General features: G+C 46.3%; 1 protein-coding gene across 6 annotated transcripts in view; it reads left to right on the top strand.

Moving 5' to 3' along the window:
• KIAA1462 (KIAA1462 ortholog) overlaps positions 1-11,240 on the top strand; it is a 65,041-nt gene extending 53,801 nt beyond the window's left edge. For 4 of the 6 annotated variants that reach the window (XM_014945068.1, XM_014945067.1, XM_014945070.1 and 1 more), the window contains exon 3: positions 1,613-7,420. In XM_014945068.1, the coding sequence (XP_014800554.1) occupies positions 1,613-5,345 (3,733 nt within the window). In that variant the 3' untranslated portion in view covers positions 5,346-7,420. Of the gene's footprint in view, positions 1-1,612; positions 7,421-9,370 lie in introns of those variants that run through there. The other 2 variants (XM_014945071.1, XM_014945072.1) reach the window with 1 other exon arrangement.
• Positions 11,241-23,212: the final 11,972 nt, after the last annotated feature.

Genomic DNA, 23,212 nt, shown 5'->3' with positions numbered 1-23,212 from the left:
CAAACAGAAAAAGCAATCTGTCCATTCCCTCCTCAGTGCTACCCTGTTTCTCACCTCGTTTTGTAAATGCAGACACAAATGGTGCCATAGCAGCATGGGGATGAGATGAAAACGTAGATTTGATAATTTCAGAAGGCGGCAGCATTTGTTCAGCTGCATGTTTCCATATGCAGGGAGGCATGGAAATGTTCATTGTTACAGCAATCAACTGTCCAATATAGGAGGTGTCCTGTTATATCTCACTGATTAATGAAGACGTCTGTTACTTCCTGGGGTTCAGCGATCGAACTCCACTTTGTGCTGCAGAGGCAGAACATTTTATTCAGATGTTAAGTCTTAATCCACTTGAATTAATATGAACAAGATGCTCCTTATCCCAGTTTGGTTTTTAAACTTTTATAGTCACAGGATGAAGTTAACATACATATGAGAAAATTGCTGTGGATCTGGATTGCTTAGTTTTCATTCTGAATTTTAAACTGTATTATGTTTTCACAAACTACTATTTGAATAGATCATTATTTTTTTTAGTAAAAAAGAGCCAGATGACACTGTTTATATAGCTTGGAGTGGAGGGAAGAGAAAGAAATTCTTGGGTTCTATCTACATACTTGTCCTATTTCTGTCAATTTTGATTTTTCTTTCCAGTCTTATGCTGGTGGCAGCTACATAGTGTAAAGGCAGTTATATTGTTGGACACCTTAGGTACAAGAATAGCAGAACACGGTTCAAGTAGAAGATTAATTATTTATATAGAAAGGTACCAATTTTGTTCAGCAGTAATGTATTAAATAGTTTACAGTCTGTTCAGAATGCACAAGGAACCTATTCTGTTCATGTAAATCTGTGTTCTGAATTTCTAATCCCTAATAAAACGTCTAATGTCTTTTATATTTCAGTAATAGATTGCTGGAGTTAATCCATCTTTTATTTAACAGTGTTATACTTCTTTTGAGGTATTTTAGATTTCAAATATTGGTTCCATCTTATTCAGAACTGTGCTGAGACATCACCATTGTTGTGGCATGTATCATTTCACCCAAAGCACTTTGAAGAAATTTGTTCCCTTTGAAAGATGAACAAAAATCAACATTGAAAATGACATATTTAATTTCAGCTCTTGTACTAGGATGCAAATCACGCTTCTTACAGAATATATCTTATGAAATAGCCCCCTACCTGTTCTCCCTACCTCTAGTTTTTAGCTTTCAATTCCTATTAAACTTGCCTACCATGGGAGTCCCCTTGACGTCTATAGATTGTGATGTAGCAGAGTGCAGAAATAAGTTCAACACAAATCATTTCTGGTTTTCCAGTGTCCATCAAGGAGGGCTGTGTATGTTTGCACAGCACGTAAGTGTGTGGATTTGTTTCTCCTTCTAACAGCTTTGCATAGCTAACAACATGCCAGCGGGGCATCAGTCTCTTCCTTTACTCATATTAATTACTGACTTTTAAATCCTTTCATTAAAATCATAAAGTCATCTTTAGCAAATAGATCGCACAAACCCCATTGGCATAACTCAACATTTGACCTCCTAATGGCCTTACCCCTAAGGGAAAGAATGGGCATCTGTGCAAACTGCCTGGTGACACTGTGTTTCTTTTTTAGGGTTTATGACAGGCCTCCATTAGCATGGTCTCCCCAGCCCAAGACCGATAAAGACCTTGCCTACTGGAGGAGACGAGGACAGGACTTCAGTGTGCTGCTGGGCTCTTCCCAGAAAGGCAGTGTGGAAATGAAAGGCCTGGCTGCGTCCCCGGGGGCACCCCGGCACCCCAAGGAGACTCAGCTGAAGGTGGGGACGGGCGCAGGGTACCTCAGGAGAAGCGTTTTGCAGGAGAGCTGCGAAGTGCCGGGGGACTGCAAATGGCAGGGTCTGGGGATGGAAAGCTGGAACCAGCCAAAAAAGGTAGGGAGACAAATGTCCGAGGGCGACAGGGAGAAGCTGCTTCAAGAGCTGTATTCGCTGACACTGGGAGAGAACGTACTGAGCACCCACAACAAGGGGAAGTCGCAGTCCTTGCCAAGGGTCCTTTCTCCAGAGAGTATGAGGTGCGTGGAAATGCCCTCCCTGAACAACAGTAACAGCTCGCTCAGCGCAGCTAAAACCCCCTCCTATCCCCCAAACAGACTGAGTGTGGAACCAGCCAAGCACCACGAAACGGGAGGCCATTTCCTTCCCCTAGTGAAACCCAAGTATGGGAGACCTCTCAAGCCTCCGTCCTATGAACTGCAGCGGCAGACGAGGGCACCAGCAGAAAGCGTGGGTTTCCAGGACCACTACCAGAAAGACGAGCCCATCCCCTACTTAGCCAAAGTTAATGAGCCAAGGCAAGACGCTTGCATCCAAGACTCTGCTTTGGAGCCCCCAGTCTATGTACCTCCTCCATCTTACAAATCCCCATCTCACCAAAATGCCACCCCACGTCCCCTCAATGAAGTGCCTAGCAACGACGCGCATGCCAGCAGTGATCAGCAGGGTCCCGCGGAGCGGGTTGTCCCCTGCCAACGACCAGCTGCGAATATTTCTGAAGCTGGGGGTGACCCTTGCAAAGACAACCACCTTCCTCACGGGAAGCAAAGCCATGCGCGGCGCCCCACTGACTACCTGCGTTCTGTTCAGTACATTCCCTTCGACGATCCTCGCATACGACATATTAAAATCGCACCACCGGAAGGTCTGCAGGACAACGCTAAATACACTGAAAATGCATGTGGTCCCAGTTCTGGTGCTTTGCAAGAGAGAGATCTTGAAGTACAGTACAACAGTGCCTTCTTGGATGCATCAAGCTTGTCCAATTCTGCAAAGGGAGAAAGAACTTCTGACAGCTCCACCCATAGCAACAGATGGTTGGCACCGTCCATCCGAGATCAGGAAAATTGTGCCTTGCTGGACCAAAGAGATAGTTGTAGCACAACTAATCATAGCCCCCGTCATGAAGCCAGCGCGGAGTATGCAAAAGGCAAACTTTCTGTAAGAAATTCACATATGGACAGCACCTGTGAGACTGTTACAAAAGTGAAAAAGTTTGAACCTGGAACGGGGATGCAGAGCAAAAAGAGTTCAAAGAAAAAAATGAATGAAACTATATTTTGTTTGGTCTCTATCCCAGTTAAATCAGAATCCAATCTGCCAGATACAGATAGGAACAACAACATAACCCAGAGCCCTGATAAGAATGGGTTTGATAACAATGGGGCTTTGCAAGAACAAAGTCTCTTAAGTATGTCTTCAACGGACTTGGAGTTACAAGCGCTTACAGGAAGCATGACCAATAAAAATGAGTTACAAAAACAAGAGTTGTGGAGACCAGAAGAGTTCAAACAAATGAATGACCTCAGATTTATTCAGCCTGCAAAACACAGAGAGCTCAAATACTCTGGCTCCTGGCCAGGTGATCAGTACAAAGACCAGCAGACACAGACCAATTTCACTGAAGAACCTAAAAGCCCACAATTTTTCCATGGTACAAAGCCTGGGCAGCCCAGTAGTAACAAAACGCTGTCTCCAAAGCCCCCAGGATGTCCAGCATCCACAATAGGGTCCAAACAGGCGGGGTTGCCTTCTGATGAGAGAAGCTGCAGACAGACCTCTTACGGCATGAAGGGTCAGATGCACCTCAGCCAGTCTAGCAACAGTGCATTTTCCAGGACTGCCACCTCGGTCCTTCAGGCCCCCTCCCCAAAAGCCCACCAGAGCCAGCCTGTGCCTGCCCAGGAGAGGGAAACCGGCCTTTTTCCCAGGGGAGATATAGTGAAGGGAGAAGCAGGCGCTCCCTGCAACAGTAAAGAGCTGTTTGGGCAGTTCCTGTTAAAGCCTGTAAGTCGCCGTCCCTGGGACGCAATAAGTGAGCTAGAAAGTTTTAACAAGGAGCTGCAAGAGCAGGAGGAGAGCACTAGCAGTGAAGAAGATTTGGAAAGTGCTGCGGCTTCTCCGCAGGCAGGTGGCCTTACACCGAGGAGGGTGTCCAGAAACGAGAAGTTGAACCAGGAGCCAAGACACGGTAGGAAATCAGAAATGGTTGTGCCAGAGGTGCCTGTATTTAAGCCAGGAAGAGTTAAAAGTAAGTCTGAAAGTTGGAGCGTGGGGCCGGAGCATGGCGGCGAGCTGGGCTGCGTTGGCTCTCAAGGCTCCTCGCAGCCAGGAGGGAGCAGTGAAGAAGTCGGGCCAGCAGATGGAAGTCTGATAACAGAAATGAGGGTGGGGGAAGCCAAGAGCGGAACAAGCAAGCAGCAAGTTCGTGTGGGCCCTCTCAAGAGACTTTTGTCCAGTAGCCCAACCAGTTCATGTCACAGTAATCCTTTCAATAACCCTGTTTTGCAGGAGATGAGCGAAGACCAAAATTACCTAGATTTTGTTAAACTGAGCAAAGGTGCAGCTCCCACACATGATACAGTATTAGAGAGAGGCTCGGTCATACGCTTGTCACTAACGAAGAGGAGCCAAGGGCGCTCAGAGCCAGATTTGAGGTCAGTGGGACTTGATGTAGCTCCAGGACCTGGTGCTAACAATTCTGATCACTCTTCAAATGCAAATGCAGTGGAAATCCCCGTGAATGAGTCATTGCAGGCAAGAGCTGCAAGAATTTTAGGTATAGATATAGCAGTGGAGTCTCTCCTTCCAGATGACCATGTTGGGTCCCAGCCGGGCACTAGCCCTGCAAATGGTGCCCAGGACTTTGAGTCATCAGTGGGGAGCACAGTAAGTGAAAAAGAAGGAAAAAAAGAGGGTTCATATGAAGGCAGACGAAAGTGTGGCTGGACAGAGAGCGCTCTCTTTGTCGGAGGAGGAGGCCGATCTTTATATCCTGATGAATGCCAGACCACTCACCAGGAAGCCAGTGCTAAAACACCGGTAACTGAGCAAGTTCTTGAACAACCGGCAAGTCCCAGCCAAGGTGAGGACCAAAACGTGGTTTGCAAGTCAGCTGTATATCAGCATTCAGAAAAGAGAGTGAGAAGCACCTCGAAAGTGATAGAGACACTCCAAGGCAAGCTCACTTCTCCACCGAGCCGGACTGCCATGGATCGCCTAGTGCGGATGAAAGAAGTTGACTCTGTGTCCCGGATGAGACGTCTGAGCATTAAGAGTGCAGACTCGGGAGAGGAGGTGGACGAGGAGAAGCTGTCAAGGGTACAAGAGGAGAGAGGAAGCAAACTGGCAAGCTCAGGGGCTGTTTCCAAGCGTGTTATCTCTCTCAGTGAAAATGGATATTTAGGTGGAATGGACAAGAAGAAGATCGACAGAGATTTTTCTTTAGGTAAGACCTTCTGTGGGAGATCCAAATGGGTGCTCTTTCCTTATGTAACGGGCACGATCGGTTTGCTCATGCCCACATAATGCTGCTCAAATAGTAACAGGCTGTAGGTGGTACTACCCCTGTCTGGTTGCCACCCCCTTTGCTCTCCTTGTGGAAGAGATAACGTAAGTGTTCTTTGATCCCATTTTAGGAGAAGTCACTGTAAAACTCACTTGTAATATTGAAACTCATTCACAGAGACTGGAGTGCTCCCTGAGGTTTCATCTCTGTCTAATTGTTTCAGGGAACAGCCAGCTTCAACCAGCAGAGTTCAGAGATAGTCACTCTAGTGCCAGTGTTTGGGAACACGTGGTGATTTAATCATAGCCTCTCCTTGAATACCCATTTTCCCCCTCTCTAATACTTAAGTAGACACATATTATATCAGAGTTCAGAAGAAACTAAAAATAAAAATCTGATGTTCTTCTGTGAAGCCTCTGGGAAATGGCTGCATTAAGGGGCCTGGAAAATTCTCTCTCTCTCATGAATATTTTCCAGATCAGATGTTGAGAATAGCTGTTATCCCCAGGTGAAATGGAAAGTTGACTTTTTCAGTGAACACCTTTTTTTTTTTATTTTTGGTGTTCCTCATCTCTCACAAGCATATAAACTTGTGTAGTCCATATGCATCCCCAAAGAGTAACATGAGCTGTTCTCTCTCCAAAACAGTTTTCATACAGCATTGTGTTGAACAACTGAAAATCAGTTGTTGCCGTAGATTTGTGTAAAGGGATAAATCACCCAGGCCAACTGTCTACTCCATTAAATTAATTGGAGTGAGCAAATGTATGGTGTGAAAGTTGTTAAATGAATATTAATCTCCTTTCTTTTACCATCCTCTCTGTAACAGCTGACATTCTACCTTGAAATCTGCACAGGTTATTCATTAAACCTCATCGATATAAATCTGTTCACAGTTTTGCAGTACAGAGGGACTGAAATTAAATGGAGCATAGTTTAAAGTGGATTTATGTATTTCCATCTGAAGAGAAATATTTGTGTGAGTTCTGAATATCAACTCCTGCAGTCTTGCAGCCTTTCCCTTCATGTCTTTTTTTTTTCTGTATCCCACAGCTCTGTGTCTTTTTCTGCTCTGAGCTGTGTTTCTCTAGACCAGATTTTCCAAACGGGCTAATTCAGCTCCCTTGTACCCATCAGGTCTAGTGTGCCCCACATGCATCTCATATGCTTTCCTCCCTTGGGGTTTCTGCTGGAGTGAAGAAAATAGCTGTTGTGGTGACATAACTCCAGGGATGTATCAAAACAGACTGTGTGTGTTTTATTGGAGAGTTATTCTGCAGTAAATTAGGTCTAAATTTATCCCTCTTGCTGACGATGCCAGGCTTGTATTCCGCAGTGTGTTCCCATTGCAGCAGTTCCCTGGCAGACGTCAGAGCCCTCCCCAGGTCGGGATGGGGTGGGTGTCCCTTCCTGCGGTGTCCCGTACCGCGGGGTAACACGCACCCACACGGGGAGGGAGGGCATCTCCTCCCCTGGCCTCTTCCCACCTGTCTTCCTCTGTTAACTCTCACTCCAACTCCCAGACTAGCTCACTGGTGCCACTGAAAGCCAAAAATAAGAATCCTGGAAAGCCATTGTTGCTTTTAAAGAGTAAATATTGCTAAAGGCCATTCAATTTGGAACGGGGTTGGGGGATGTTAGTCTTATAATTGCAGACTGGGCCCGTCGCAGAGGCTAGAGGCCTGAGCAGAAACAGGTTTTCACATGTATAATGCAGCTTGGCAGATGAACAGTCATCTCCCAGAGTCAGAGCTCTGCCGAAACTCTGTGCAAGAAGCTGATCTTACTATGCAAATACTGCCATTAGAAGAATACCTCCAAGTGTTCCCAAATGCACTGGATGTCGTTTTTCCTTTGCTGTTTGAAGACTGCTTCCATGAGGCTGCTGGTCTGGCTTGCTTTATGCAGAGAGCATTTCAAAGGAGCTTACCCAAACCTCCAACAAATAGTGCTGTATCAGTGCCAGAACTCCAGTGTTTGTCCCCCCCAGAACTGGGATGTAGCCTGGCAGTCTGGCCATTTTGTGTCCGTGGTTTAGCTGCTGGGGGTGTGGGTAAGATTTCAAGGAATAAGGCTTCAAGCAAAGGCTCTGTGTCTCGTGGCCTGATCTTGTGCCCCCCGCCACCCCCCGCCGAGCACCTGCCATGTTTTGGGGAGTTCCATTGGTGTGAATGTCTCTGGCCTCAGGAAAATCAAGCTTCTGAAATGTGGATCCATTTTATTCTTAGGTAAACCTCACACAGTTCAGAATTTTCTGTACGTTCTAGCAGTTTAGATGGCAAATTATTTACAATTGCAAAAAACATTACTGCTTTGGAGGCATCTTCCCACACCATCAGTGCATTAAGCTTAGAAAGATGCAGCACTGTCCTGGAGTGCACTAGTCTTCAAATTTTTCCTCTTGATTTTTTTGCATTCATGTGGTGTCTGTTCTTGAAGTTTGGAAATACCAGAAGAGTCTGAATACTGATAAGCAGTTCTGACAACAGAGGTGTTGCTGGCACAGCCCCCTTACTTGGCTGGCCTAGCAATTTGAGGAGAACGGGCAAAAAAAGTGATAAAGGATCCTGCAGCAGGAATCCACCCACTGGGGCCAAATCCAGAAGTTCTTTCCTAGCCAGTCCTCCCTTGATATCAGTCTGGAAGCTGCAGATGGACACTTGCAAACAGGAGTAAAAATTTCCCTCTGAGGACTTCTATGCTTGTTTTAATGGAGACATTCACTCACATCAACATAAAAGTCTTGAGGGTGAACATTTTACTCCAAAGTGTGATATTTATGTGTGCGACTGTTCTCATGCTCAGCTGTTCAAAGGCGGGTGCTGTGGGAGTGCAGCCTACGGGAGGGATGTTTAAGGTTAGCACAGATATCCAGGTTGCACAAGAGCAGCGAGTCGCACATGGTAGCATGGGCTGCAGTGCCAGTTTGTCCAGGCCCCTCTGAGCCTACAGATGCCTCCATAGGTAGCCCTGGTTCCTCCACACCGTGACCATCCATCTCAAGGAGGTTAGAGTAGGTCAGACACGTGCATGACCTCCTTAGTGACATGGTTTAGTGATGGTGTTTTGGTTTTTTTTTCAGAGTTAGGTTGATGGTTGGACTAGATGATCTTAAAGGTCCCTTCCAACCTAGAAATTTCTATGATTCTATGGCCTCCATAGGCAGCCCTGGTTCCTACATGCCATGACCGTGCATCCCAAAGAACCCAGGGTAGGTCAGACGTGTGTGATGGCACAGGGCAGGCAGATATCACAAGGCAAAGCCCTTTCATTGCAATCCTATCCCAGAGTCACAAGGGTGAGGGAAAAGGCTCGTGTCTTCTCACTTCATGGCCAACGTTGGGATAAATCCAATAAAGCATTCTGATAGAAGAGTGTTCTTGGGGCTTCAGGAAAAGCAAAACAAAGTGTGGTCTGTCCTGTGAACTGGCAAGAGGCAGGCTGAAAATGAGGACCAATGTTAACAGGCCAGCCCAGTGCTTTAGTGAATAATGTTCCAAACGTGAGCTGCAGTTCTGCAGGCTGAAGCGAGACAGTCTGACCACAGTGATGCAACGCAGCTGTGCTCTCCCGTGTTCTGCTCAATTCATCTGAAACCAAGGACTCGCAATGGAATGAAAAGGCCCTGATGACTGGATGGCATCGTCGCTTTTTCAGCCAGCCTTAAACACCCCGCTACAATTCTTAAAGCTAAATTCTTGTCCTTAATTTTCAGTACAAGGGGGAGCAAATCTTATGTCTTTCTCTGCCTGCCAAAGCATCTGAAAACTAGAAGTTATCACTTAGCAGTCAGTGTGCTTGTTCCTTCCTGCTCAAGGTTTCCCAAATTATATCTCCATGCAGTTGATTCAAGTTGCTCCAAAATGACACTGGTGTAAATACAGAATTTGGGTCAAGAATGTACTATGTAACTTTAAGGCTTTACATCCAGTATTAGCTTCTTTTTTGAATAAAAACTAGAGAAAGGATGTCTCATTTCCACAGCTAGCAACACTGAATAGATTTCACAATCCATTATTAACAGTGTTTTCTTGTCTTTTTTCAGATACGTATGACCCCACCAAAGTTGAAAAGGTGTGAGATGAACGGAGAGGAGAATAGAGATTTCTGCTCTACTAAGAATGTTTCGCTGATTATTTTTTTCTGGGTGCTTTTCGTTTGTTTTTTTTGTTGGTTTTTTTTTTTGTTCTTTGATGCTTGGAAATTGCCTCCATTTGTGGTGTTCATGGTGTACTGATAATGCCTTTACCACTGCCACTAGGAATTAGCTATTCGTACGTGAAACTGTTGCGGAGACTACGGAAAAATCTGACTTCTACATTGGAACCATCTGGCTTTGTAGCATTAAGACTTAATACCTACTGTTGGCAAAGAGTTTTTATCTGAACTCTGTTTCAGTCTTCAGCAGGGATGATGAAATGCATGAAGTGAGGCTTTTGAGTTTTCTCTTTGGTGTAAATGTAAACATGGGAGATTAGTGAAATGATTTTTAAAAGAATGTGAATTTATAAGCTAAACCTCTAAGTATCTACAGACTAAACTTCGTTTAACTTAAGGGATTTTTGGCCATAAGCAGAAAGTGCTGCTGCACTACACGGGGGAAAGGAATGTGAGAGAATGGTAGCGAAGACTGATGGTGAAATTATTTCTGACTTCCAGAGTTTGAATTTACTCGGATTAAGTACTTACTTGCCACCTAGAGAGAAGAAAAGCAAAAACCCCAAAGCTTCTAAAAGATGGAAGACTTTTGTAGTACAGTGTACAGAACGTGTAATTATAGTAGCTGGCAACTAGTGTTTCAAACCAATGCAAAGTATACCACTGGCTGTTTTGCACTCAGTATTACCTATTTTTGTTTTGCTGTTTAGAAATTCTTTATATGAAAGAATAGTAGCTGGTTTAAAATAGCCCATTTTAACAAAGTAACTATATTTCTTGTTACAGAATACTATCTATTTTTCTACGTTGTAAACAATTGCTAACAAGTGGCAAGTATAAAGAAGTATTATTATAATAATAATTATTATATTTTAAGAAGACTTATCCCTCTGAGTGAAGGTGCCCCAAGCAGATTTCACTTGTGTATCTTAATGCACACTCCATATTGCCACATACTCAGTAGCGCTACCTTATTTTGTTCTGAAAAGAGCCATCTATGTATGTATGTATGTATGTACTACAGGGTTAATTTCTGTTTTTCCCCACTCAACCCTTGGATCCTTCTTCTTGGAGCCACTTTCTGAAACACAGCTGAGAACTGTCTGGGCTGGTGTTGTTGCCATTACATCCCGGTGACGGTGATTACCAAAAAAGTGGGTTTGGATCTTTGTCCTGGTATCACTGAGCGGCTCAGAAAAAAAACCTGCTAGCTTTCTTTTACTTTGTTCCCTTTTACAGCTTTGGATTAGGCCAGTGTATAAAAATAAACAAAACTGGGTTTAATTCTTCCCCGAAGTCAACTGATGTTGCTGGGGAGGAGTTCAGGCATCTTCTTCGTGGCATTTAAATACATGGCTTTAAGTATATTTTATCTGCACACACAAATGCATGAATTACAGTTTATAATAAAGCCTATGCATTCTGCTCTTTGATACTGAATTAGCCTGCATAGTATCTGTGTCTTTAAAGCCTTTATGTCCACTCCTGTGTGTTTTTTTGTAAGTACCTCTGTACTAACATTCTTCTGATGACTTGGTCATGTACTCCACTGGTCTAATCTACTGGCCTTTTCTGGTTTTTAGCATAATTTTATTTTTTAAAATCTTCTAATTTCTTGAAATATTTTTTCCTAAGCCTGTAATTTGGAAAGAACGATGGGGAAAAACACTCATCCTGTGTTTTGGCAGCAAGAATTTCTTGTCTGTAACACATGATTCTGTTAAATATGGACTATTTAAAGCTTGTTTGAAAAGAAACTGTGGTGTATAATTATTTTATTAACTCTTGTGCGTGCTGTGTAGCAATACTTGTTGACAAACTGTTCCCACCACTCCTACAATATCCACCTTTCTTCATCACCATCTGGGACATCTTGGGGCTAGTAAATAGCTACAATACATTTTGCCCTCCTCTCCCCCCTGCCCCAATTCTGCCCATAAAAAAACTGTTCTTAAAAAGAACTGCTTCAGCTCTCATCATCCCACTTACTAGTAAAGCTGAGATGCCTAGGAAAAAAACTTGAAAGTTATAATTTATCCTTGATTTCTGGAGAACTGTAAATTTTCCTATATAACCAGTCCTGCTACCTTCAGTTCACGTCTCTGTGGAACAGGAGTTTTCTGATCGTTTTATTTTCTGACGGGGAGGGGACTGATTCTGCAAGATCCCTATTTCATCAGTCATGCCAAGTAATTACTTTTCCAATGCACATAAACAGCCCAGATCATAAAAATAATAATAAAAAAAAAAGGGAATAGGAAGCAGCAGTATTTCAGGGAGGGTTTTATTGGCTAAGAATCAGAAATTAAAACCTAGAAAGTTAGTAAACTTTGTTTCGCAGTAGGATGTGACTTAACAGTGGATGAAAGACAAGAGTTAGTACTGCTTTAAAAATGGTGTATTCCTCTAAGAACACTGGCTGTTTCATTCCATACTATACACCAAGTACAGTTTTGTGAATGGTTGTGGCTCAGTGTTTGTTCAGTACCTGAGCCATAGTTAAAATGTCAGCTCCTGGAACGGGCTGGATGGTACCAGAGCTGAACACCTTTCCACAGGCAAGCTCCTTTTATACCAGATGTAGTTAAAAACCAGTAAATGATGACTTCCAGTGCCTGTCCCAGTGGGTGCATAAAACTGTCATGGCAAGAGCTGTCACTGGCAATGGCAGCGGCAGGAGCTCAGGGCTGAGCGGATGCAGAGGAGGAGGATGTGACCGTCCGATTCCAGTGCCTCCTGCCATGCAGGAGAGTGACTGCAGAGTGGCAGTGAAGAACTGTGCCTTTATCTTTATTCTCAGGTGGCAGAGCAGAGCTAGAACCTCAGAAATCACCCTGTTACAAGCTGTCGTGGATCCGGCTTGTGCTGTTGTAGCTGGGGAAGCTGGGGTTGGATGGCAGGTCATCAAAGTGCTGGGTTGGGAAGATAGTAGTTTCACGAGCATTCCCAGAAAATCACGTAAAACCACCATGCCTTGTTTATACGCTTAAAAAATGTGTAATGGAGAGACTCCCCAGGAGATGGTTAGCTAAACAGGGCCTGCCGGCTCCTCCCACTTACCCTGTTGAAATCCAGAACGGACACTCAGCCCAAGGGGCTGGGGACCCGACCGGCACTTGGTGGCAGAGATAAGGTGCCGGGAAGATACACAAGGAACCCAAAGTTTCAGGCTCTTCTCTTCTGCCTGAGACAGAAGAGTCACCCCTGAGCTTCGGGGCTACCCAAGTCCCGCTTTGCTCGCCCAGGCGGACAAAGAGGGACGGGTCCCCGGGGCGGCCGGCGGCGGGTGCGGGAGGGGCGCTGGGGGGATGCGGTGTTCCGAGGGGAAAGCGCTCCCTCCTCCGGCTCCGCGCAGCACCGGCGGGACGCTGCTTCCTCCAGGAACCGCTTCCCGACGCCTGGCATGGTGAGCTAGGCACAACTGCGGTCCCAGAAGAGCTGTTAACGATGTGCTTCAAATCCCACTGTGCTTCAAATCCCAGCTGAGCGGGGTGGGGTGCGGGAGGCAAAGGAGGGAAATCCCTTTGAATGACTCAGGGTCGCTGGGAACTGAAACGCCCAGCGAGATTCCTAAGGGAGCATCGCCTGTCAGCTGCTAACTCACGAAACTCCCCCAGGTTGCATTTCATACCGTAAGTTTTATGGCAGGCTACTCTTTACTGCAGACTGTCCCTGATCGAAACCATCAAGTTTCTTTGATTCAGCTCCTGATGTTGGGAGCAAAGATTCTGTACACTGAAACATCCACTAACTCTGGAAAAAAATTAAGCTTAAAGTGGTCAAGTAACAGAATTAATGTCACCCTTCGAAAATAACCAGTTCCATCAAGCTTATTTACATATAAATACAGGAAATTAGTAAATTATTTCTGTTTGTTTAATGTCATAACTCAGTATTAATATCTAGGACCAACATTCTGCTGCCTTTGCCGCATGGACAGCCAGCTGAACATTAGTTTTATAGTACTCGACCTTCTCTTTGGTTTAAAACGTTGATATTTTTCTCACTGTCCCTTTTCAAAGGAAAAACTAGTGGAGCATTTGGGAGAAAAGTAGACGTAAAATGTTCTTGCATTTTTAATAGCAGAAGTTCTTGCAATTGCAAAGTGGGCACTTTTGTCCAGGTTCAAGATGTGGTAGAGGCAAGTATCTGTGAGAAGTGAATCTTCACTGGGCAGGAGCCATCAGCTCCAAGAGAGAGACAACACAGTGTCAAAAGGAATGGGAAGGACCGACAGCTTCTCAGCCTTTTGAGTGTTTTCTGTAACATTGTTCTTTTGGAGGACGTTGGTATTTTCTTGGTTGAGGATCAAATGATCCCCTAATTTCCCTCCGCTGGCAATAAGCCACGAGGCTGCAGTCCTAATTTACTGGAGTGAGATTTAATTACAAGTGGAGTCTACAAATTTTAAACTTCTATTCTTCTGCATAATGCTAACAAAGGATCAAGCTGAAGATTTCATGAGATGATGACTGTATCATTGAATTCATTAGGAAAGTTGGGAAATTGTGATTTAATTCTTATTAAAATTTGTACAAAAACGTTCACTGCACCTCCCCCTGGGGACTGAATGAAAGCTGTTTACCATCAACTCTATTTTTAAAGAAAAAAAGTGTTTCAAAGAAAAAGGGAAATCCTGATATCAATAGCAAAGCCCAAAGCTGCAATGCTACCTCCCACCCATGCTGAAAAGTATGTTTGCAATATGGGCTTGCAGAGCTGCGCAGCAGGGAGAGGGTGAAGGGAACTTAAGTCAGAATTGACCGACACATGGCTGAGATTAGAAATAAAAACGACATTTCCCAGCCAAGAGAAACCGCAATAACATACAGATTATAAAACGAAGGAGGAACTTTCCACCCTCAGCAGCAGCAATCTCAGCCTTCTTTTGAGCTCTGGACCAACAGAGAAAATAACCAGAACCGTTCCAAAAGCCCTTCCTAACCTGGAAGGAAAACAAGAAGATATATGTGCTAGCCAGTGTATCAGTATCCTTGTGTCTCTGTCCTTATACAATGCAGATAATTCTACACACTGACTTTCAAGATACTGTGGCCCATCTCCAAAACTAATACTCTGTCATTGCCATGGTTCTCTGCTCTAATTAGCCCAAAGGCAAATTCAGAGGGATGCAAGGAGAGGAAATAGAGGTAAGCGATTGCAATACTATTTATATGATATCAGAAGATGAATATGTTTCAATAATTTTATTTGTATTTTTTTCTGCACAATGCAAATACTGTGTTTCTGGGCTTACATGTGAACTGGAGGGGTGCTGTTATTCAAGAGAAGACGTTCTCCAAATAAAGATTTTGCATGGATACGCTCCTCTGGGATGGTGTTGATGTTGTTATCGTGGGGAGAAATGGAGCATGTGCTTTGATGTTTACATTGCCTTCCAGAAAGATAAATGTATTGGTGAAGTGTTAAAAGGCTGCAGTGTTCTCCTGCTGCTTCAAAACCCGCCGTTGCGATTGGTCTGTTACACCATCAGGTACAGAAATTGTGTTTACTGGAAAGAATAACTTGCCATATCCACACTTTCTCAGGTCAGCAGGGACGGCAGGTCACTCATTTCCAAGCTGTGTTCTGTTTGCTCACTACCTTTAGGGCAGGTTCTGCCTCCGTGCGAGAGCCGATTCCTCCTTTACTGCCTGGCAACCAGCCATCTGCACTGGGTAAACCGACGGTCGCGGAGCATTTTCCACTCCGTGCGAGTACTTTCCACTCCCTTTGCACAAGTTGATATGGCACTGGGATAGTTTACTTTGGCTACGTTGCAGTAAAGAAAGGCACGCTGTGTATCTGTGCTGATAGGACTTCAAGAGAGCTAAATTATCAAGTTAATATAAAAAAACCCACACTTTTTCTTTTTTTTTTTTTTTTCCAGGCAAAAATGTAGGCTGCTCATGACTAAAATGTGTCGCCCTGTCTTTTGTCACTGGCCCACAAGCAGGTTAGACCTTACTGTCATGCCCACATGCGTTGCTGTGGAGAAGCAATGGATTCATCCCCGTACTCCTGACCTGTCACCAACAAACCCATGGAATAAGAGACCAGACAGATCTGGGGAGGCTGCACATGGAAATCACAGTTTTGCTCTCTTTTTCTTTCCATCTTCCAGTCAATCTGATCTCAGTATATACTCTCTTTCCCCACCTTCTTGAAGTACATAAACCGCTAGCCCAGCAGAATCCCATTTTCCACCCAATTTAAATGTATAAGTAAATTTTCCTATTTGGAAGGAGAAGGCAGGCATTCAGTTCTTCCCAGTTGCTAATGGGTGGGGTTTTTTAATTCCTACTCTTCACCTTAGTTTTGATTCCTATGTCATTGCATGCATACTGTTCATTACGTTTTTTCAGAAGGAGCCATATCAACGGCTATGGAATTGGCATGTTTGCCATCAGCTACACCAGGAGGTAGTCCCCAGAGTGCCTAGAGATCAAATTGTCCTGTTACCCCGAGACCGACTGCTTCACAGTGAGGAGCTGGACACGTCCTGGGGAGCCTACACACACAGCCAAGGAGGAAAGGTGAAGGCAGAGACCACTCTGTGCTTGCTCCCACCCACCTGCACCCACCCTCTCTGCAAAGAGGTGGGCAGTTGTGTCAGGGCTGGCTGACACCAGCAGGGAGCCATCTCTCGCTTTTCCCCGTGGATGCTACCTGGCCAGCATGCCCATGACTCGCTTCAGGCTGTCAGAGGTTCTGCTGTCTGCCATCAGACAAGGATGGGGCTGGCCAACGTAGCCTATGCTGCCTCCAGAAAAATCTGTAGGTGCTCAGGCCCACCCTGGCCCACGAAGCCAGTCAGTGGGAGACATGGTGGCAGCTAAGGATGAGTGGATATGGCTCAGCCCTCGCTCAGCAGGTTTCTCCCTAAGCCAACCAGGAACCCTGCCAGCTGCAGGGCTTTCCTTCACCCCCTCTCCAGCACAAGCTGGGAGGGCCACCAGCTCACTCACCCTTTGCCACACTAGCCCACACACGCCTGACCCTTGGCTAATTGTGTAAGACCTTTAGCTCTTATCTTACTCCTCACACACCTCATCTCCTTTATCTCTCCCACTGACCTCTTACAGCCCCACAGCATGTTTGACCTTTCCTGGGTAACAATGGTATGCATGTCCAGCTTCAATTAAACCTATATTATCTCTCTTCTTTCTGCTTTGAATTTTCCCTCTCTTGGGGGAAAGAAAAACAGCTCCCTGGGAACCTCTTTGCACCATTTATGCAGTGAGGTGCTAACATCATCCTGCAGAAGTGTCACACCTCAGGGGGTGATGCAGAAAGGAAGGAAGCCAACTCCCTCCTTTTAGCCCTTAAAATAAGAAAATATGTTGTAATGATAAGTGAGATGAAGGCAAATGTTTGCCAAAAAAAAAGGAAAAAGCCCTTAAATCTCTTTGAGGGGCTATTCTACTGCTCTGCAGCAGCGTACTCCAAGGGCTAGCTGTATCTTGCTTTGCCCTTGATTGAACAGCCAGTCCTTGGGAAGTGCTGGTTGGAAAGACGCTGCCCTAAGCAGGGAGCTCCTTTTATCCCTTCCCTACTCCATTTAGCCAGCGGAATACTTAGACCTACTTTCTGTGCACTGCCCCAGGTACCGCCGCCAGCCCCAGTTTCACTGGAGCAGCAACAACAGCAGCACCCTGAAAGTTGTTCAACAGCACGGTGACCCCGCCAGCTCGCGCCATTTGAAGCGGCAGGGTTAGGACATTCTGTGGGCAGGAAGGCTCGTCATTTGTCCCAGTTTCTCATTATTATTAACGTTTAGAGTATAAAGGAAGTGCTCTGCTCTCCCGGTGGTGGGTCACACTATTAATACCCCAGATGGCAGAGGACAGGGAGGGCTGTAAAACTCAGGATGTGGGTCACAGGATGGCTGTCTGCTTTCTGTCTGGGAGAACACGATAATAAACTCTCGCAAAGAGCCCTGATAACACCACATGAAAGGAGTACAAACACTGTGGAGGAGATCGTCAGCTGCTGTAAAATGTCACCGCTCTTCACTTTGTGATATGCTGCTTTTCTTACTTCCTTCCCTTCTCAGCCTCCTCTTAAGTGCCCGAGGCTGAAAAGTATCCACAAAACTTTTTTTTGTTCCTTCTGCATTACTTTTCAGCTCCTTCCCTCGCTCAGTGCAGACACACCTCCAAGTTCCTGCAACGCCCTCCTTACCCTAAGCAGCTCTCATACAAATCTGCCAGTCCAGCCAAAGGTCCCCTGAAGGATATCAGCACCCTGCCAAAAATACGGGGCCCTTTCTCCTGCCCCCAGGAACCACAGTCACTGCGGGGAGGGGGGTCAGGACAGTCAAACAGAGGCCACCAAGCTCCTGGGCCAGATCTTAAACAGAAACATTCCTGATGTAAAAATCATCCTTTAATCCTCTGGAGAACTGAAAAACAAAATTCATGGAGTTGTCAGCTCATAATAAGGGGATGTTCATGGAGAACATTGTGCTTTTTATTGCTGTGTACTTTGCATTTTCATTATAAAACGATTATTGGCTACAGTGTTGGTGTTTTAATAACCCCTGGATAATGTTTTTGATAATAGATTTAGAAAGAGGATTTGGGGGAAGTGGGAATAATGAAACAATTGTGGATACATTTCAAACCTTCTAAAATACTCTTTGAAAACCACCTTCCCCCCTCCCCTGAAATAATTTATTATTTTTTTAATCTGCTTACGCCTCCACAGATTCCTCCCACCCCCAAACTTTCACACCACAACCACTAAAGCCTGGTATGCATGCAGCCCTATGGAGCAAAATATCTGTTCCAGCTGAAGTTGCTGTAGATGTTGATGTCTACATTTATGTCTGTACAATTTTGTTGACTGCTGAGAAATTATACTGCTTTAACTATTTGAGTGAAACAGTAGAGTTTTCTGATATGGGTCCACGTTTCCCTGGACAGGGTTGAAAGGTGCAACTCATGCCTCCGAAGGCAAAAAAGATTTATCTCTTATATTCTCCTTCTCCCTGAGATAGGAACTGCCCTCTACTGCTGAATCAGCAGGATATGCCCGGTGACACAGACTTTAGCTGGCTGAAGAGCTGTGAATGGGTCCGAAAAGCATATCCTACCCCAGCCACCCTCCACACAGCGTGCGTGGGAGAGGCAGGGAGCCGAGCAAGCAGCACGGGAGAGGGAAGCGGAGACCCCTGGTACACACAGCTGTTATCTGTGATAAGCTGCATCCTGTGCCACGCTCCACCTTGCTGCAGCAGGGAAGGCGTTTGAACTCCAAAACCCTTTCTCAGTTCAACCCCTATCTGACAAACACACAGCAGGCAGCTGGAAGAAAAAAGCAAAGTTCAACCCATCCCCAATGACTCAGTTTCTAAGACTTCTGACCAATTTCCTAAAACTCTGCCTTAAGGATTTTTTTAGGCAGTGTCGGTACATTTGAACCATATAAATAGTTGAAGGAGTTCATAATAGCTCTGGAGCAGCGAAGCGAAGAGATCAAGCTGAGAGGGGAAACAAAAAACTCAATTACAAGCAGGCAGCGCAGTAAAAAATCCAAGCTCCTTTCAGGAGAGTCACTTGTTTAAAACTGCTGCAGCTGACCTCTGATCTCCTGTCAGCCCACGAACCTCACTGGAGTGTGGTTGCTGGCTTGCACGTCCCCTTTACAGACGGTTAGTAACCACAGCTCTTGCTCTGACAAGGGTTTGACTGTGCTCTTCAGTGGAAACGCCTGGGAAAGCAGTGGCAGCCCTCCTTCCCCAATGTCCTCCTGAAGGACTCTTCACGCTGGAGAGTGAAGAGAGTAAAGACATTAGCAGAGACAAGAAATATGGCTGTGACGTGTCTCTCCCTTAATTTTGGATCATCTGTGTCAAGCACGTGTTCCCTCTTTCGGTGTGCACCCTGTTTTTACACAGCAGGGCATGACAGCTCCTCATGGGCCTCAGTGGCACCTCAGGGAGTTGTCCCTTTTCCAGCTCGCAGCACCCCTTCAGCAGGACTCAGATCTCACTTCTCCATTTCTCCCTCACACAGAGGAGCCAAGCGGAGATGAGGAGACCCTGTGGCCCCTTCCTCACAAATCCCCTCAGAAGCACAGCTGCCGGGCCACAGCCACCATGCCACCACAGCCCGCAGAGCTGGCAGCCATGACAGCCCCACGCAGGGCTGCAACGCTGTCCCAATCCCGTCCCAATCCCGTCCCAATCCCTACTGAGACATGCCCTGACCCTCAGCTAAACTCTGTGGGGAAACACCAGGGTTTCCCACCCCCAGAGCCACTGCTGGGGCAGCTGCCATTTTGTGCTGAGGCTGTGGCCACAGGCTGCAGGTTTCTCATTTGAGGAGATGGCCGCTCTCAGGCTTTCTGCCATGGTTGGTTGGTTGGTTTCCACGGGAGAAAGTCCATCTGTGAAAAATTACTGGTTTTTGGGGGGGTTGTATGTTTATTGGTGTTCTTTATGTAGGGAAACCATGACGAAAAGAGGTCATAGTTTGTACAGTCTTTGAGGCTACTGCCCATCCTGTGGCACCCGACCCTGCACAGCCCTCTCAAGGGTCCCCCAGCGTCCCTCAGACCACGGGGCTTCATCGGTGAGGGGGAATTTACACCGGCGAATTCAGGCCGTCCTCGCAGCCGTGCGAAATGCCGCGGCCCCGGCGGGCAGAGCCGCTGACCCTCGTTGTCCCCGGGCCGGCCGAGCTCGCTGCCCTTCTCCCGTCCGCTCCCCTGAGCCCTTTCCCGCCGCGGACACCGACGGCCCCGCCGCTCCGCTCCGGGCGGGCTGCCGGCAGCCATTGCAACACCGCCACCTGCCGGGCTGGGCCGGGAGCAGGGGAGGCTCAGGGCTGTTGGGCCGCGGCGAGCCCCGGCAGGGCCAGGAGAAGCGCCCAGCCACCGAGGTGCCAGCAGGCCCCAACGAGGGCCTTGGGGGCGGCGGACACACCGTGGTGCTGGGGATGATTCCCCCTCTAGGCACACCGGTGAGCTGAGGCTGAGGGCACAGGAAGGCTGGTGGTCCTGAGGGCCCCTGGGGAGCTGACTTGGTACACGGCAGAGGAGAAACCTTGGCCCTGTGGTGGAGAAGGGTGGCCCTTGAAAAGCTCCTGCCAGGCCCGTCATGACCAGCCTGCCCAAGTGAGGTCAGGCCCCACAGGCCGAGCTGGCAGGGGAGAGGCCATTCGCCACCCCATTCATCTTCACCCCAGCCCTGGGGTTACTGAGCAGTGTGGGGGAACAGTGCGGCGGGGAGGGGGTTGAGTGCTGACCAAGCACCTTTTATCAAAGATTTAAGGGGCTTGTGAGACAGCTGAAACACAAACAGGCTGTGGTAGGGCAATAGGATTTAGCAGGAGCATTCAGGGACAGGTTGGTGTTGGGTGGGAGACAGGTGGGATAGGTGGGAGCTGGTGGGCTCCGAGTCCTGTTAAACTGGAGCCTGGACAAGGGGCAGAAAGAGCCAGCGGTGGATGAGGGTGGGGAGGCCAGGTAGATTCGGTGTGGTGGCTTCCTGCTTTAGCTGGGGCTGTCACACAAGCATTGTTCAGCAGACCCGAAATGAGAAAAAAAATTCAGAAAAACTTCCACTGGAGCTCACATTTCCTCGGATTTACCTATGAGGCATGTATCAATGTACATCTGTCCTGAAACCACTTTCACTGTGACCTGGGAGCATGCGCCTGACCTCAGCAGCTCCTTTCAGGTCTATAGAGACACCGGTAACAGCACATGGCTCAGCATTGCTCTTCGTAGGTAGCCAGTCCATCTACTACCATCAACCAGTTTGCCCTTCTAGCACCCCCAAGACACGTGGGTTCTGCTTTACCAACTTCCCCAAGGGTGTGGGGACCCACAACTGCGCTATAAGAGGATTTCCCAGGAGTAGGATGCGATCAACAAAACATATGTGAAATTACTCAGTCGTGTTCCCACATTCACTGGTTACCACTGACCTTTTAAAACACCTGTCTCTACTTTGCTGACATCTGCTCTTAGTTCTGAACACACCACCTCTAGTTCCACTTTGGCCAAAACATCATATTCAACATTTGGTTCTCCAATCAACCCCTTCAGAGTATCCTGCTTTCCTCCCGTAGCCATCCTTCCTCTCTGCCCTTGGTGTCATGTCTGGCTTGTTCCTCTTAACGCCTTGCACTCTGGCCAAAACCATCTGTTTTTAATTCCTCATTCTAGACTGGGATGCCAGTAATTAGTAATCAGTTTACTCTAACTAATGGCCTATACAGACACAATTTCTCCTACTCTTACTGGGTATCAAATTATTTATACAAAACAGGATGCTTTTAGAAGGAAAGACTGACACGCAACCTAGAATCCTAAAAAAGAATAAAAGCCAGCGTATAGCAGCCAGACTCTCTGTTCTGCCTGATACATACCCAAATTACGAGGTTGGGTTTACATACTGCAGGCTGCTGGACTCTTCTGGCAAGGGATAATATCTTATTTTTATTGAATATTTCAAGAGACCTGGGGTTTATTCCACTGATGGTTCTCATGGAGGAAAAGCAACAAGAGGCTGTTTTCAAAATTGGATTAACCACAGTTTCTTCCTACTTGCCAAACCCAGAGCAGCCAGAGCTCTATAGCTCTTTTCATGCCAGCCATCCTATACTCCAGTCCCAAATATGTAACCCATAACACCATCTGACTTGGATACCACAGTTGAATTGTCCGATCCCAGCCCTGTGGTTTCAGACCCAACACAGGCAAATTCGACATTTCACACTTGTATGGAAAATAGCTTGAGGGCAGTGAGTAAAATCCAAGTCAATGGAGGTTGGCTTTGTTTTGTGTTGTTGATTGTGTCAAGATGGGAAGGGATTAGGCATGTCAGCTGGATGCTGGAGGAGGAAAGCTGTGTCTTGGCATGTCTTTCGTGGGGAGATGGGGTCTCAGGATGACTGGGAACACTCACTGAACTGAACAATCAATTGTTCAGCTGCTCACACATCCCTTATACATTTTTCTCAAAGTTTGAAAGAAGTGCTGCCAAATAAACCCCATTTTTCCCAAAATTCATCTCAGTCCCAAGTTTACTTTAGATTTCCTCTAAACCTTTGACCTCAGTGAACCTCTGTTGTGGGGAATGGGACATTTATATTGAACCATGTCACAGGGCGAGCTGGGATGAAGAAAGAGGAACATTTCAAGAGTACAGTAGCATAAAGTTAATTTTTCACCCTCAATTCTGATGGTAACAAGTTTGGTGAACTTGCAATGGGCTTTGTGCTTTCCATCCTGCAAAATGGTGAAGCATTTTGAGATCCAAAGGTATGAAAATGTTGTACTAGCTCTACATCTTTATGCGTTTGTTTTCCATTCTTTCTCCTCTGTTTTTTCTTGAAATGTTTGTTTTTCCAGCTCTCTACACATCTTCTCTTTCGTGTCTTTGCTGGGAAATGGGGAAATGCCTTGGTCCTCCTCTGTGGTGACACAAAAGGCAGGCAGTGCCGTCACATTTGCTGTGCTGTGTCAGCCTTGGCTCGTTACACAGTCCTTGGAATTGCCAGCCCTTTGCAAGTTACACAACATAACAGTTTTTACCTATGCTGATCCCTTTGGTGTTACAGACTATAGGAGGGAGAAGGCAGCCAAGGACTTCAGATCTGCCCGTGTGGGAAGAAACACATGGCAATTGCACTCCTTTTGTCTCCCTTTCTCCCCTCACCTTCTAATACTGCCTATGATAGGGCAGGATGCTCATATAAAAGACACTGAAGAGGGA

This window comes from Calidris pugnax, unplaced genomic scaffold (assembly GCF_001431845.1).
Source record: "Calidris pugnax isolate Ruff unplaced genomic scaffold, ASM143184v1 scaffold54, whole genome shotgun sequence".
Lineage (NCBI taxonomy): Eukaryota > Metazoa > Chordata > Aves > Charadriiformes > Scolopacidae > Calidris > Calidris pugnax.
This window is presented reverse-complemented; position numbering and strand designations above follow the sequence as displayed.